The sequence below is a fragment of the Lacerta agilis genome, chromosome 2 (assembly GCF_009819535.1).
Source record: "Lacerta agilis isolate rLacAgi1 chromosome 2, rLacAgi1.pri, whole genome shotgun sequence".
In the NCBI taxonomy this organism is placed as follows: Eukaryota; Metazoa; Chordata; class Lepidosauria; order Squamata; family Lacertidae; genus Lacerta; species Lacerta agilis.
In genome coordinates, this window is record NC_046313.1 from 69,528,259 (window position 1) to 69,544,275 (window position 16,017).

Below are 16,017 nucleotides of genomic sequence, written 5' to 3' on the forward strand. Positions count from 1 at the left end.
TTCTGAAGCCACATGGTGCTAAACAAAGCAGTGACACAAAAACTTAAGAACCGACTGGTTGGCGGTGCTATTGGGATGGTGGAAGTAAGGTGCCCTGTTTTCTGCTGGGCTCCTTCCTCCAAAGCAAGGAAGGAAGGAATAAATATATAAATATATGTGTAGAAGTTTGCTATGTCTGGGTACTGAAGATGGGATCATCCCACCAAGACAAATGCTTCAGCCCCATGCAGAGGGTACTCATGAGCCTTCACTGTGTTGTTTGTTTTTAAAAAGCAAATCATTAATATATAATTGGCTACTTCAGAATGGGTGTGTCCTCTTCAAGAGGGGAAGATAGAAAGAGTCAAAAATACGCTCATTTGTCCGAGCCCAATGGGCTTGCTTGGAGGGAAGGAAGCATTCTGTGTGCTACGATGATGGGACCTGAAGTCTAGATGTTGACAACTGACTAGGGTCAACCTTTCATGGGCTTCCAATGGCATCTGGGTACAAATGCACTATCACAGATTAAGGAGAAGGCTACAGCAAGACAACTTAACTGGTCGATATTCAAAGTCCCCCAAGGGTAACTATGGATAGCTACAGGTTTGTTTGAAAAAGAAGCAAACGTAGTAATAATAATAGCAGTAATAATCTAAATTATACTTAGTAGTAGTGAAAAAGAACAAAAGCTACCATGGATATAAATAACGACAGTAACAATGCTTCGACATTCCTGGTGTGATGGTAACTCTGAAATTCAAGTAGTGTGCACATGCCAAGTGTGTTTTCCTCAAAGACAAAGTCAGAAAATAAAGAGGCTTGGGCACTGGAATGGCCCCAATTCCAACACCTCCTCCTCCTGGCACAGGAATGGAATTAGGATAGCTGGGGAGAAAATATGGGGAGGGTGTAATGGATGCCATCTCTTTCGCTGGCCGTTAACTTACTGTGCCCACTTAAAATAATACCACAGCATGTCAGGGGGACAAAGCCCCATCACTGTCCCATCAGGTTTTTTTTTTAATGTATATAGTTGTTGTTGTTGTTTTAAAAAAATTGCTTCTATAGTCTTTCTTGAGGCAAACCAGCAGCGCCCTCAAAGCTGGAAAGGGTACTGTTTCAAATAGTCATTCATTCTTTTTGGTAGAGGCAACTGGTCTGTCTCGGCAGTCGACCGGTTGATCCGTAGCCTGCAGAGGTGCTGGAGGCTGGGAGGGCTGTCCCTGCGCTTGAGAGGCTGGATGAGTTTCAGGTGCACGGCCGAGACCTCCTTCTGCATAGGAGGCATAGGCATGGGAGGTGGGTAAGGTGCGTCGCTCTTGCTCTCCACGGTGCAGGAAAGAACGTAGTGCTGGATCAGACTGACCACGTCCGGGAAGGTCAGGATGCGAGGCTTGGAAAGGCAGTTTGAGTCTAGCCGGAACTTGCTGTCGGCATATTCGATGCGCACATTGGTGGGGCCTCGGTTGGTCTTGACTGAGAGGGTGAACAAGTAGCTGGGGTGAGTGCTGTCCCGTACCAGGAAAGTCCCCTCGGGCATCTTCTGGAGCTGCTGCTTGGCTTCGCTGGCTGTGATAGAGCCCCAGTACCAGCCTAGAAGAGAGGCAGAGAGATAAGAAACAGATAGAAGAAAAAGTACAAACTAGTCAAAGAATATTAGGGTTGGAAGGGACCTGGAAGTCCTCTGTTCCAACCCCCTGCTCAGTGCAGGATCTACAACAGGGTTTCCCAAGCTTGGGTTTTCAGCCGCTTTTGGACAACAACTCCCATCAACCCTAGGTAGCAGGACCAGTGGCCAGGGATGATGGGAATTGTAGTCCAAAAACAGCTGGAGACCCAAGTTTAGAAAACCCTGATCTACGATGATAACGGAAAGTGATACAGGGAAAGGAGATGCATTTGTTTACTATTGCACACTGCAGTACATTCAGGGTGGCTTCTATGGGATTTCCCCACCTATCCAGGCTGACAGTCTAAGGTAGCCTTGTGGCTGAATATGGATTTGAATCCAGATCCCATTTTCCCAAGCTGGACCCTCTACCCACTAGCCCACATGTCTACTCAAAGGTAAGTCCCAAAGTGCTAAGCAGGGGTTCATGGTGTAGTGCTGCAGGTCCAGTCTCCCCAAGCCAGCTTTTTCGAAGAACATGGTGCCATTTGCCTGGCTGCACTGAGATCTAATGAAAAAGCCAACCGGTTCTCATAATGCCCTTCTGAACTGTGACCCTTAGTCGCTATTGCCATCCATTGGTGTGTCATCCGTTTCTCCACTGCAAGCAGCTTTCAACCGTCATTGTTGCCAATCAACTGCATGAATGCTTCCACTTCCTTGTTTTTTGCAACTCTAGCACTCATGGCATGCTCCACTACAGAGTCTCCGAGGGCTCTTACCAGATTCCCGTAGATAGGAAAATGTTTTGGCAATGCATAGCAGATCCTCTTCTGGGTCTCGTGCTTGAGGCGGGCTGTTGTCCAGTGTGGGTGCCACGAAGGGCGGAGCAGGCTCTTCTTGGAAGGGTGTGACTGACAGAGGCTGCATGACTTGCTCTGACAGATTCGCTGCAAGGCCCCCGAGCGATAGGCTCCTGATCTTCTCCTCTGCCAGCAAAGGATGGGATCTGAAAGGAAGGGCATTTAGAATTAGTTTTGTTTTCTTTACCTTGCCTGGCAACCAGGTCGCATCACCGCATTGCGTCCTACTGTACTACCCTTGTGACAGCCTTTTACACTGCACAAGCAGGTAAACAGAGGGGGGGGGGAGGAAGAAATGCACATCACTTAACTGATAATAAGCACACAAAGCACTAAGACCCACTGAGGCGAGTGGGATCTGCTTTTGAGTTACCATAAATGAGGTCGTGCAGGCTTGTCCCCAGATAGAAGATAACTGACAGCGCAATCCTATGCATTTCTTTTCAGAAAGAGTCCTATTGAGTTCAGTGGAACTGCTCCCAGATTACTGTATATAGGATTGCAGCCTCAAACACTTTCCATGCCTGTGGCTTTTCTGTCCTATAGACCCAGTCTTTTTCTTTCTCTTTGATTTGCAAGCCATAAACATTTAGCTGGGAACAAGTCTCACTGAATCCACTTACTTCTGAGTAGATGCATATAGAACTTCACTTGATTCCCTGAATATATCCCATTAAAAATCAAATGCACTAAACGAGAAATTTGGAGTAAGTTTTAAAATCCACTCTTATGCTTTGCAAATATAGAGCTCTATTTTCTACTGCATTTCCAACATTACTGTGCCTGAATAAGAACAATTATCAACACATGTGCAGGGGAAAGTGTTGAAGTGATTTTGTGTGTACACATGTGTTACGCAACATCTCTGAGAGCTGAAGAGTCAAAGAATAGCATATACACTTACAGGCAGCCTACAGTCAGATCTGTTCTTGCTACACTTATTGTCTGGCCCCTCTTCTCCTCTGCCAGTTCCATGTCCCACCACCTTTTTCCAGCTACCCACAAGACTGCACCCATCAGGAAATACAAACTGGAAGCTCGTTCATTAGCCCCAAGTGAACTTGTCTGAACACCTGTGGAACTGGCAACAGGGGTGGACTCTGGTAATATGGCGCCCTGAGTGAGGACAAAATTGGGCGCACTCCCCTCTTTCACTCTGCGTATTATTATTATTATTATTATTAGTAGTAGTAGTAGTAGTAGTATACTGCCCTATACCCATAGATCTCAGGGCATAAATTTACAATATAAAAAACAGGAAATGGGTAATAAAAACAAAGACAACCCAATAATTTCCCCCACCCCACTTCCACAACACATTTTAAAAGGGCATTGGCCAAAGGCCTGGTTAAAGAAGAATGATTTTGCCTAGCATCCCCGTGCAGGGCAATGGCCTGCATTGCCCTAAATCCAGTGCTGCAAAGTCAAATGTTTGAGTCCCATTTGCAAAAGGCCTTTCTGCTTTGGCTGTACAGCCTGCCACTTCGTTGGTTAAAAAAAACCACCCCAACCCATGGCATACATTGCATGCAGTGTCAACGACACCTTGATGAAAACAACGGATAAGTTTACATATCCATCCTATCCCATCGGTATTCTGCTGGTTGTTATTTTTTCCCTCTACATAGCCTGGTGGTCTTGCTGCTTGGCTTCCTTCAATTAACTCAGTTGAATATGGAAGATGAGTCAACAAAAAATCACAGAGAAAAGTGCATGTATCACCCGCAAGGGATGCGCATGTAAATATCTTTTTTCTTCTTTTAAGTACAGTAATTGTTTTCTCAGCTGCAAGCTTTGCACCTCCCCAAAAGGGGAAATGCATGAAAACCCAAAAACCTTATCTGGAACACACCCACTGCAAGGCGACAGGCAGTACAGTAACAAATATGATTTGTGTGCTAAATTTAGACATTGCTAGAAATTCACAGTGCTGAAGTTTTGCAGTGGGCCACACCTTTCCTCCATAACCATGAGACAAAGCCCTTCTCAGGCAAACCATGGCCAAGAACCATTTGCCAACTCAGTGTCTCAATTCAGTTCCACTCCGTAGCTTTTCTAATGCTGCCTTTCACAAAAACACCTACGTATGTTGGCCCGGGCTCTTAGTTTCATTGTACCTTGTGTAACCACTTTACTCTCCAAAGTGGGTGTGACAGCAACCGGCAAATCTGAACATATCAGTAATTTGCATGATGGTAGTAAATGACTAATAAAGTGCAAAGGCAGGAAGTAGCTGTAATTGCCAGCAAGGCTTTGTTACAGGAGTTCTCCGTTCCAAATTCAGTTGGTTCAGGTCCATCATTGGACATGAATGTTACTATAACGGGCAGTCCATAAAGATTACCTGTAATAGGGAATACTGTACACTTTGGACTGATATTTTCTCTTTTGTGATGCACTCATTTTACTTCCACCCATACGGGGAAGAGAGATATGTCACTGAATGTCACAATTACCTGAATTTGCTTTGTTCTTAACACTTTTCTGTGGGAGGGGAGATGTGGGGCCCCACAGAATTAGAGATAATGAGGTAGGAGGGTTCGTCCTTGCAAACGAAAGTGCCTGTCTGTTTTCGGAAATATCTGGTTCATGAGGGAAATGTTGAGCAGTCCTGGGAATTCTGCTGCATGCGTAGGAACCTAAATATTTAAATCTTCGGCATAACCTTTAATTCTCGTTCCCAACTGGAATCAAGTTTAAGCATCTGTGCCCATAAATCCCTTGCGGCCCTTGTCTCTGTCACCCATTCCTCCATCTTCTTCCTTGTCTATTTTAGACTGTAAGCTCTCAGTCTGGGTTTTGTTTTTGCATTGCTTTGCTTGTGAAACTCAGCAGAGCTATATGTACAGTGGTACCTCTGGTTACGTACTTAATTCGTTCCGGAGGTCCGTTCTTAACTTGAAACTGTTCTTAACCTGAAGCACCACTTTAGCTAATGGGGCCTCCCGCTGCCGCCGCGTCGCCAGAGCACAATTTCTGTTCTTATCCTGTATCAAAATTCTTAACCTGAAGCGTTATTTCTGGGTTAGCGGAGTATTTAACATGAAGCGTATGTAGCCTGAAGCGTATGTAACCCGAGGTACCACTGTATTTGAATGGCTCATATGAGAATAATAAATAAAGATTTTAAAAAAAACCAAGAGATTATTAGGAAACCCTGTCCCATATATTATAGGAACAGAATGGCCAAATCAGTTCCTAATAAGCTGACATATATATGCTTATGATAGTAAGGGTGGAGGGAAATCCTAATAATATCAGGTTCTGCTTTTTGCTGCGTGGTTTCATCTTTCTTGCACAAGATGTAACGTCGTTGTCCTTTCCTCTCACCCGCCTGGAGATGGATGTTTACCACTCATATGAGCAAACGGACAACGAGCTAGCCTTACGCACCAACCCCAGATAGTAGCTAACAAAACAACCACTCCAGCTGGCAGGCTCAAAAGGCCTCAGAGTTTCTTGGCCAAAAGGAGAAGAGGGCATGAGGCCCTGTAACCCATCTTATTTTCTGAACTGGATACTTGGCATGGGCTTCTTTGAACCATAGGTCCGCTTGCTGGGATTACAAATACTAGGCAGAGAGGGCAAAGGGCCTGGCATGGTGGAAACTGTCTCCTCTGTAACTACCAAAGGGGACCCCAAGCCTCTATTGTTTGCACAAATAAATAACCCTATCGCAGTCCTTTATATCTTATTTGTGGAGTTTACAACACATGTCCCTTCTTTAAAATAACATTTTTAAAGCATTCTAGTCTGCCCCTTGTTTTTGCAGCAGGGGGAGTGGTGCTGTGCTCTGTGATGTTAATACAATTTTTTGCTAGGTCTTTCCCTGCATTCGGTTTCCTTGGAGAAACAGTTCTTGCAGCCCATGCACCCTGGCTCCTTAACTAGGGTATGAAAGGGAGACAAGAGTGAAACGTTGTGTTTCAACTAAGTGAAGGGCTCCAAGGTGTGACAGAAAGGCATTTGCAGCAAAGAAGGAATGATGAAGACGTGTGAGAGTGGGTGGGTGAGTCACTGAAAACATCTCTGGGGCAGGGCTAGCCGCCAGCACGGCAAGTGTGGGGGCACGCTTACCACCCTCGTGGCAAGTGTCCCTAGCCGCCTGCTGCCTGCGTGGCAAGCGTGGGGAGTGGGGCGCAGCGATGTCACCCGCCCTCGTGGCTGACACCCGGTATGCACTGCACACACCCCACCCGCCTTCCTCCGCCAGTGCAACTGGGAATACGAGAAAGGCTGGTGCGAGTAGTAAGCCGGGGAAGATCTTTGAGTAGGTGTGCAAGAAGATAAGAAGGTAAAAATGTTCACGCCAAATGAAGTAGTAGCTTTCTAAATACGATCTGAGAGGAACATAAACTGAGGCAGACTGGGCATAAACATAGGGCAGACAGGACAATAATAAAAATGAAATTGTACCCTTCCTGCAAAAAGAGGTTAGGGAGTATCAGAAAAGCTTCTACATCATCAAAGTGTGGTTGCTCAGAGGAAGGGCACAGACTGAGAACCAGTGTGCTGTAGTTGATCATTCACATCTCTACTTAATATCCATGAAGCCCAATGGATCTATCTACTTTGCAGGTTTGTTCTGAGGATGAACCACGTGTCTATCACCTGGGCCCCTTGGGGGGAATGTCAGTCTTTCTAGGATTAAAGAGACATGAGCCATGTGGTCCATTAGCTAGTTCTATATTAATGAATGGTGAACCTGTCAAAATAACAACAACTATTTAATCAGAAATTAACACAACAACCGGTATACTTCTCAAGCTGAGATACTTAGGAAAATGTGAAAGGCATTCCACAGTTTTAAAGAAAGGTTGCAAACCTTCTCCAGAAATTATTAGTTCTGGGGAATAAAAAATAAATTAGCAGCACCGAAAGTAAAGCTGAAAGTTCTGGAGTTGCTTACTTCTCCAGTAAACCAAAGTTAAATGGCAAGATAGGAAGATTCAGGAAATTCTCCAGCCCTGTGCTTTATTGAGTGCTTTTCTATTCTCCCTTGGGAATTCTGCTTAAGTGAGCAGGAGACAAGTGACTTCTAACCTGCACAAAATTCTAGAGTACAAGAAAGCCCCAGGTTAAAAGCCAGCACAGGAAGCAAATGAACTGTGAACCAACGGAGGAAGAGGAACCAGATACTGTATGCTACTGGCACTTTATTTAAAACATAAAATTAGGCACACCATTTAAAGCAATTTTAAATGCTTTACACTTAAATCAATATGATACCACTTTAAACAGTCATGGCTTCCTCCAAAGAATTATGGAAGTTGTTAGGAGACCCCTATTCCCCTCCCATCCCACAGTTCCCTGTGAAGAGGGATTGATTGTAAAATCACTCAGGGAATTGTTGCGGGGGGGGGGGGAGTGTCCTAACAGTTCTCGGCACCCTTAACAAACTACAACTCCCAGAATTCTTTGGGGGAAGCCATGACTGAAGTGGTCTCGTAGTGCTTTAAATGTATGGCGTGAATGAGGACAAAGACTAAATCACACAAACAGAAAATATTAGCAATGAAAACAACAAAATCGGAAAATCATTGTGGTGTCTAGCCAGCAATACACAGAAGCAATAGAGGAGGTGGAAACCCCCACCTTTGCCAGAGTGGAAAGGGGCAAAAACTTCTAGATTCTCTTTTGGAATAGTTTTAAATGGCATAGCTCTTAATGACTATAACTAGGTAAGTATTTTACATTGCTTGAGTGTGGAATGTCAGACAACATGCAGTCTTAGTGTGCAGGTAGGTACCACCCCTTGATGTCTGAAGCAACTGAAAATGTTAGTCTGGCAGCATGAGTATGACTTCTCGTTGGGACTCACTGGTGTGATAATAAGAACAGTGGGATACATCTAGTCAAACTGAAAAATTGTGCTGTTCTTAAGTTTCACAAATGCAGTATCATTGTAGATAGTTGCGTGACCAGCGTGCCATGTATACATCACACACACACACACAAGAGAGAGAGAGAGAGACTCTTGGGTAGATAAGCTATTATCAGTTACAGCAATCTATGTATATTTTTGCAGTGGGTTTTTTTTTTCCAATTATCTGAAGATGGTTAAAACAGTAGCCCGTTACTACTCACAGCAAACTGTTCTGTACCAACTCAAGAGTATTTTCTGTATGTTTGGAATTCTCTTCCAGTTGATCCCCACACACCGCTTCTCAGTTTAAGTAGGATTATAAAACCTTTTTCCTGCAATTGCATGCCCACTTATCTAGCAGTAAGGCCTACTGAACTCAGTGGGACTTTTTTTCCCTGAGTGGACATGTACAAGATCGCACTGTTCATCTTTAATCAAACACACACAATAGAAACAGCAACTCTCTTCCTTCCAATTCTTTTAAAAGCGTATTGAATTTTGTTAACTCTTTCAAGATAACTTGATGTAAACATGCAGCACCTTTTTTTTTAAATGGGAACCTGCGCAAAGGGTGACCTTCAACTGAAATGAAGTAACTTAAACACACACACTGATTTGAATTGAAATCACTTATTTAAAGAAAAAGGGGTTTGAGGACTTGTTCCACAATACCTTTTCAGTACTTTTTAAAGTGGGATAATAAAATTGTAAAGTCTTTGAGGGATCTTACCCTTGAACACAGAGGATCATGTCAGTCCAGGACCAAGGAAAGAGCATCAAGTCTTTGGGAAACTGGGGGGAAAGCTCTCCCTCTTTTGGTTGTCTTCTTTATGGTCGGTCTTTGTTCCCAAACAGGAGGTACCACAATCGGCCAGTAAGTGACTCGGAAAAAGAAGGCTGGATGAAGACCCAGAAGCCTTCTCAAAAGCACCTTGGAGATCACTCGCTGAAAAGCAGACAGTTTGAGGTATCCAGAAAGTCTTTGCTCCAGAAAGTACGTAACCTTAGCAGTTTTCCATTGAACTCTTGCCGAGGTGAAAATATATATTTTTAAATTACACAGGGAAAAGAAAAGAATATGAGAGAAGGAAAGAAATCTCTTTCCCGGTGGCGTATAAAATCACCAGCAAAAACTCGAAAGAAAAATCAATAAATACGTCTCAATAAATAAATCTCTCTCAAGTCTTAAACGCGTGGAAGAAGTGAGCAGAGAGAGTTGCAGCTCGCCTCGACGCTGGCTCTTGAAGTAATCTTGAAGCTCTGGGAGGGGGGGAAAGCCACTACTAAGTAATCTTTTGTTTGCTCCCTTTTAATCTATTCCAGGAAGTGGTTGATTCCTGGAATTGTATTGTATTCACATCACTGTGCGACATTAACAACAAAAAAGAGAAATATATAAATAGATGCGTCCGTAGCAGAGACCTTGCTGTCAGGCTTGCTATCCTGGCGTTAAAATAATCCCCCCAACAGATCACCAAAATATCCCACAGCTGGAAAGGGAGAGGGTTAAAACAGATCCGTCTGTGTTTTTCAAGGGATCGAGCTGAAAAAGTTGCTGGTTGTTTTCAGCCTTATCCAGCATTGGCGGCTGCCGCCGCTCTCTACGTTCAAGGAAATACCTTTGATAGATTTCCAAGAACTTTCCAGGAAAGCGGGGCCGGACCGTGTCCATCTGCCAATCAGAGCGAAGGAGGGCAGGGCTGGGCCTCGGAGCCCTGCCAATCAGGGGCGGATGACGTCGGATGCTGCAATGATCCCAGCCCAGTAGACACGCGGAGAAACCCGCACGCCAACGCGGAGGCAGAAAAGGAAGGGCGGGAGAGGCAGCGGCGGGGAGCCTGGCGGACGTTGCTAGTAGCCATTTGGCAAGAGGGGGCAAGCGCCCGCCGCTTCTCTCTGGAGGCTCCCAGGCAGCTCAGTCAGGGCGAGGAGCAGCAGCAGGACTCGAGCACGTTTCCCTGCCTTGAGTCGGCCGCTGTCGGCCGCCTCTTTCATTAAGCTGATGGTTTCCTTCCGCCGAAGTTCTGAAAAAGCCTATGATTTACACCCCACGTTTCTTCCTGGCGCTGCATTGGGAAATAAATAATAGTTGTACGAGAGCAATTTTAAAACCCTCTGCAGAAAGCGGAGTCATTGCTGCTGCTGAAAGAAAAGGCACGTCTCCTTCCCGGAATTTCGCTCTTTCTTTAATTCAAGAGTAGATCGTAATCACACAGATCCCACTAAAAAAAAATACTGTCGTGATTTCCCCCCTTTCAAGTTCAACTTCATAAAGCTTGGGGGTGAATCGAACACACCGCAACAAATGTCATACCTGAAATAGTTACAAGCCACCCCAAAAATAAAACAATAATTGTGGGGTGTATTTGAGATGCCTAAGGGGGGACACTCACAATTTTATTATTAATCCATTCCCAACCATAACCTGATTGTTTTGTTTTGTTTTGTTTTAAACAACCTGAAATCCTTATTTTCAAGACATCCTAAATATCCAGTAGGGTGCTCTACATAGAACTAGGTGGTAATAAGCCCAGAAGATCACACCTTAAGGTGCCCTTGATAGCAAACTACTCAGCATGGAGCATCCCACACTGTCACTTCTGAATGAGAGTGAGTCATGTGTCTTAGATCTAGATAGGTATAAAGGTAAAGGGACCCCTGATCATTAGGTCCAGTCACGAACGACTGGGGTTGCGGCGCTCATCTCACTTTATTGGCCGAGGGAGCCGGTGTACAGCTTCTGCGTCATATGGCTAGCATGACTAAGCCGCTTCTGGCGAACCAGAGCAGCACACGGAAACGCCGTTTACCTTCCCGCTGGAGCAGTACCTATTTATCTACTTGCACTTTGACGTGCTTTTGAACTGCTAGGTTGGCAGGAGCAGGGACCAAGCGACAGGAACTCACCCCGTCATGGGGATTCAAACTGCTGACCTTCTGATCGGCAAGCCCTAGGCTCTGTAGTTTAACCCACAGCGCCACCCGTGTCCCTATAGGTATATAGTATAGTCACCCACAAAATAATAAACTTTCTTGCCTAGTTGCAGGCAGTACAAGGTCTATTATTTTCCCCAAAGCACTTTGCTGGCAGCCCATGAGACTTGCACCGTGATGCTGCTTTGAGAGTCGAGGCCAAAGGCCGTGATTCTTCACATGCTTTCTTTAGAGTTGAATGAGAATGTCATCCCGGGCCCAGTTCAAAGAATAAGCAGCCATGTGCTGGCTGCTTGAAATGCCACAATGTGGAGGCTATTCCACCTATGACTCACTGGACTAATTGTGGCACACTTGTTTGCTTGTTGTCTATGGGGTTGTGGTTTCAAACCCTCCTGGCTGAGAGGGAGCTTAGACTTTCCTTAAATTGAATTCCTAGGCTTTCCACTTAAAAGACCTCAGTGGCAAAGCAGGAGAACACCCATTCCTGAGACCATAGACTGGAGTCATTACTACTCAGAACAGGCAACACTGGGCTACGATGGTGTGTTTTCAAGAGTGCATATATAACAAGGTTTTCTCATTCTATTAAAGGGCAGGTATAAAATTCAGTATAGCACTAGGCAGATCACTCCATCGGCACAAGCATTTCTGCTAGCCTGATGGTGTTATCTGTCTACTCCTCTCACTATGCACTGCTCCTGATCCCCCACCCCCTCACTGCATTAGCAAAAGCCGTTGTGCTGGCTTCTGCTGGTGAGGCTTGCTAGTTGAATCCCTCCCATCTTGAAGTCCACGTTTTCATTGCTGTGTGGCTTGCAGTGGAGTAGTGAAAATAACCAGAGGTCCACGGCATACTGCTGCAGACGACATGTGGAACTACCACTGCCAGATTGCATTTCAAGGTTCCCAGGAAGACATTGCCGCTTTTTCCATGTGAATTGATCCTGCACATTCTGACAAATCTGGAAATCCATTCTGAGAGGAATTTCCTCCTTGAGAGAAGAGTATTTTAAAAGATCTCTTTCATATTTAATTTTCACAAGGTCAAGTGTATCGTCACTCTGTAGCAAGATTGTGCCTTGCAAACAGACAAATTCATTTCCTTGCCATCGGTTTTCTTTTCTGACTGTCACTCAACACTCCATAGCTCCTGGAATCCACTGAACATGTTTGTTTGTTTGTTCCACAATGGACTTCGTTCTACATTGCCTTTTATTTGAAAGAAAAGAAAATGTTTTGTATTTCTGTATACTATGAGGTTCACCTGAATATGGTGTGTGTGTGTGTGTGTGTAGTTCCTCTGTGGTTTTTCTGCTATATATCCAGGCTGATAGCTACCTGGATCTTTTAGAATTGTCAGCAAAACAACTGAAACACCTCTGATTCCAATGTTATGGAGAAGTAGAGCTGTGTATCATCAGTGTACTGATGACACCTTGCTCCAAAACTCCTAATGACCGCGCCCAATGGCTTAAAACTTTTTAAATAGCACTGAGGGAGAATAGCACTCTGCGGAACCCCATAGCAGAAGTACCAGGGGGGCGAGGAGCACTCATCCAGTGCTACTGTCTGGACACAACCCTGAAGTTATGAATGAACCACCATAATACAGTGCCTCCAATACCCATCCCACTAAGTCCAGGAGGATACAAACGAAGGCCTTTGGGAGATCAAGTTTCTTGACTCCAAGACAGCAGCCTTTGCAAATGTGTCAATAATGTAACAGCATCAGCAGAACAGTCTGTGTGCAGAAACCCTCGTGGAGGGTGTGTGTGAATATGTTGTTATTCTCCTGATTCAAGAGGTCTCAGGCCCCAAGTAATCAGGTTTCAGGGTTTAGGGGGTTGAAAGTAGCAGTCAGTCTAATGGGACCAGTGGCACAATCCAGTGGACAACATTGTTCAAGATAGGTAAGATTAGCATGAGAGAGGAGGGCAAGGCCCTGCTGTGACTGAAAATCACATTCTGAAGCTGGTTGGTGGAGCCAGACTGATCCTTGCCAGCTTGCTATTGAAGCCTACATGGCACCCTTGAGAAACAGAGCTTAGTCTGCAAGGCATGTGCCAGGAATTAGGCCCTAGTAGCACAGGAGGGGGGACGCAGATGGCGCTGTGGTTTAACTGCAGAGCCTAGGGCTTGCTGATCAGAAGGTCAGCAGTTTAAATCCCCATGACGGGGTGAGCTCCCGTTGCTCGGTCCCTGCTCCTGCCAACCTAGCAGTCTGAAAGCACAAAGTGCAAGTAGATAAATAGGTACCGCTCCAGCAGGAAGGTAAATGGCGTTTCCGTGAGCTGCTCTGGTTTGCCAGAAGCGGCTTAGTCGTGCTGGCCACATGACCTGGAAGTGGTATGCCGGCTCCCTTGGCCAGTAAAGTGAAATGAGCGCCGCAACCCCAGACTGGACCTAACAGTCAGGGGTCCCTTTACCTTTACCTTTAGCACAGGCGGAAAGGCGGCAGAGCCTTGCTGCTGTGGGAGCCAGTTTGGGACCTGTCTTTCAGTGTCTCGTGGGTAGCTAGTCTGTTCTTTCACACTCATAAATACCGGTAGGTCTCGTTTCAGTGAAAGAAAAGCAGCCAATTAGCCAGATCACATTTTGAAATGAGCTGTGTGAAGGCTGTTGTTTCCCGCAGCCCCAATTAACCTTTCATAAAGTCACACTGTTCCCATTTCAAAGTGGAGTTCTTTGAAATTATAGACACATAAATGCTACGATCACTCCAGCTGATTATGAACCTGAAAGTATAGCAGAGGTGCTTTCTATTGGCTTCTGCAAACTTCCTAGACTTGTTAGCAAAGCGCAATCTAGTAGTCAGAATCTGACAAATGACTTGCAGCTGTGCATGGTGAGGGTTCATGCTCATTCTCCTTGAGAATATGGTTAATAGCTCAGTAGCTTTGATTAACCTTTTAAGGGAGTGAATTGTGACAGCAGTATGTGTGTGTACACTCAAGTTGGGTAGCTTGAATGTTCTACAGACTAGTTCTCTAATTGGTTCAGAAATACATGTTATTTCTCTTCCTGTTGGTGGGAGGAAAGTATGAAAGCTTTTGCATTTGTCAGACATAATGAAAGGATTGTCTGGTCATATTTTCATGATTCTAGTTTTTAGTCCAGTAACAGTTCATGCCTCAAAAACTATTTTCTAGGAATTACTTGCAGTCGTATTGTTTGTACCACATGTATGTTTAATGCATCAGGCTTCTAAGCTCTGCAAATTACCTCCAGGTTAAATGTCTGCTGGCTGTATTGCTGCTGACATCATAGATGATCGGTGAACAATCCAATTGCATACGAGGTCGTGAATGAAAGACGTGTTGATTCACCAGATAAACACACTTAGAAAGAACTCTATTACAAACATTCTGAGAAAATCCTGGAGCAACATTACTGGAAAGTTCCAAAAAGAGAGAGCTAAAAATAATTCCTGCACATTGTCATCTAGGTTTCAACACTACAATACTACCATCTGCTGGTAAAAGTATCTCAATGTGAAAACAAATAGGGCATATGCATTAGGGAACTAGGACACCAGTTGGGACATGAGTGCTATGTGGATAATATATATGACATGGTCAACTTTCATTTATATTTGCAGTACTTATTGTGTAGTGCAGGATATTTAGTGGGCATCTATCAATGTCAATAGGAAACATCCAACTAATTCTGGTGGAGCAGGCTTTGATCGGTGAACACGTTTCAGCCCTAGGTTAAGAACAACATTTAAGATTGTTTTGTTCTGAGGCACCAAAGCGCATGGATGTCTAAGAATGTCAGGCATCTACCCAGAAAAAAAAAACTATAAGAACAGTGCTACTGGCTAAGACCAAAGTCTCATCTAATCCAGTATTCTATTTTCATAGTGGCCAATCAGATGCCTGTGGAAAGCCTGCTGTTGGACATGAGTGCACCAGCACCTTCCCCCTTTGTGATCCCCAGCAGGGATCAATACTAGTAGCCATTGATACCCTCCATGAATTTTTCTAATTACCTTGTAAAGCTATCCAAGTTGGTGGCCATTACTACATCCTGTGGGAGTGAATGCCATAGTTTAACTATGCACTGTGTGAAGTATTTTCTTTCGTCTGCCCTGAATCTCCCAACATTCAGCTTCATGGGATGACCACAGGTTGTAGTATTATGAGAGAGGGAGAATAATGATCGTCTACCGACTTTCTACACACCCAATTTTATACATCTCTTATTGTGTCCCCCCACCCCTTACTTGCCTTTTCTCTAAAGCACCAAATGCTATATAACCTGTCCTCATAAAGGAGTTGTTCCAGCCCTTTGATCATTTTGGTTGACTCTTCTTGGTTGACATTTTCCAACTCTACAATAACTTTTTTAAAAAAAAAAAAAATATTTTTATTAAAGATTTTATTGGTTTACGAAAGCATGTGCCTTGTCTCTTTTTTCAGGTTGTACAGTCTTTATTACAAATCAGTTACATTTGTTGTGAGGCATTAGAGTTGAGTACAGGATAAGGTTGGGGAAGAAGACCGGGGAGACGAGAGGTGGGGTGGTGAGACTTATATTCTTTTGTGTGTATGTGTGTGGTTTTGTGTCAGCGTCAACTGGGTAGGTTCTCTTTCTATTTGTTTGTTACATTTCCTTGGTAGTGAGAGGTGTTGGGGGGCAGGGTGTGGTTTGTTGTCTGTGGTTGACTGCAGTGGGGTTTGTTTGCATTTGTGGGGGGGAGAGTTTGTTGGATCAGGTAAGCCATATTGATTTGTATGCTGTCAGTGGCATAGCTGTCA

The 16,017-nt window shown here is 44.5% G+C and overlaps 1 protein-coding gene across 1 annotated transcript; it reads right to left on the reverse strand.

Annotated features, from left to right (window-relative positions):
• Window positions 1–268: 268 nt before the first annotated feature.
• On the reverse strand, window positions 269–9,913 carry CISH (cytokine inducible SH2 containing protein). Its single transcript, XM_033140623.1, has 3 exons — window positions 9,051–9,913; window positions 2,374–2,600; window positions 269–1,575 (listed from the first exon to the last, which is right to left on the reverse strand). Exons 1-3 carry the CDS (start codon window positions 9,095–9,097, stop codon window positions 1,079–1,081), a joined length of 771 nt encoding a protein of 256 aa, XP_032996514.1. The 5' UTR covers window positions 9,098–9,913; the 3' UTR covers window positions 269–1,078.
• Between the last annotated feature and the right edge of the window lie 6,104 nt (window positions 9,914–16,017).

What these genes read in the sequence shown, in the direction of transcription:
- CISH (XM_033140623.1), bottom strand. Translation starts at nt 9,097, where the DNA reads ATGCTCTTTCCTTGGTCCTGGACTGACATGATCCTCTGTGTTCAAGG. An exon ending in ATGATCCTCTGTGTTCAAGG is followed by an intron (nt 2,601 to 9,050) that starts GTAAGATCCCTC and finishes CCTTCCTTTCAG; the next exon opens with ATCCCATCCTTTGCTGGCAG. An exon ending in TTCCTATCTACGGGAATCTG is followed by an intron (nt 1,576 to 2,373) that starts GTAAGAGCCCTC and finishes CCTCTCTTCTAG; the next exon opens with GCTGGTACTGGGGCTCTATC.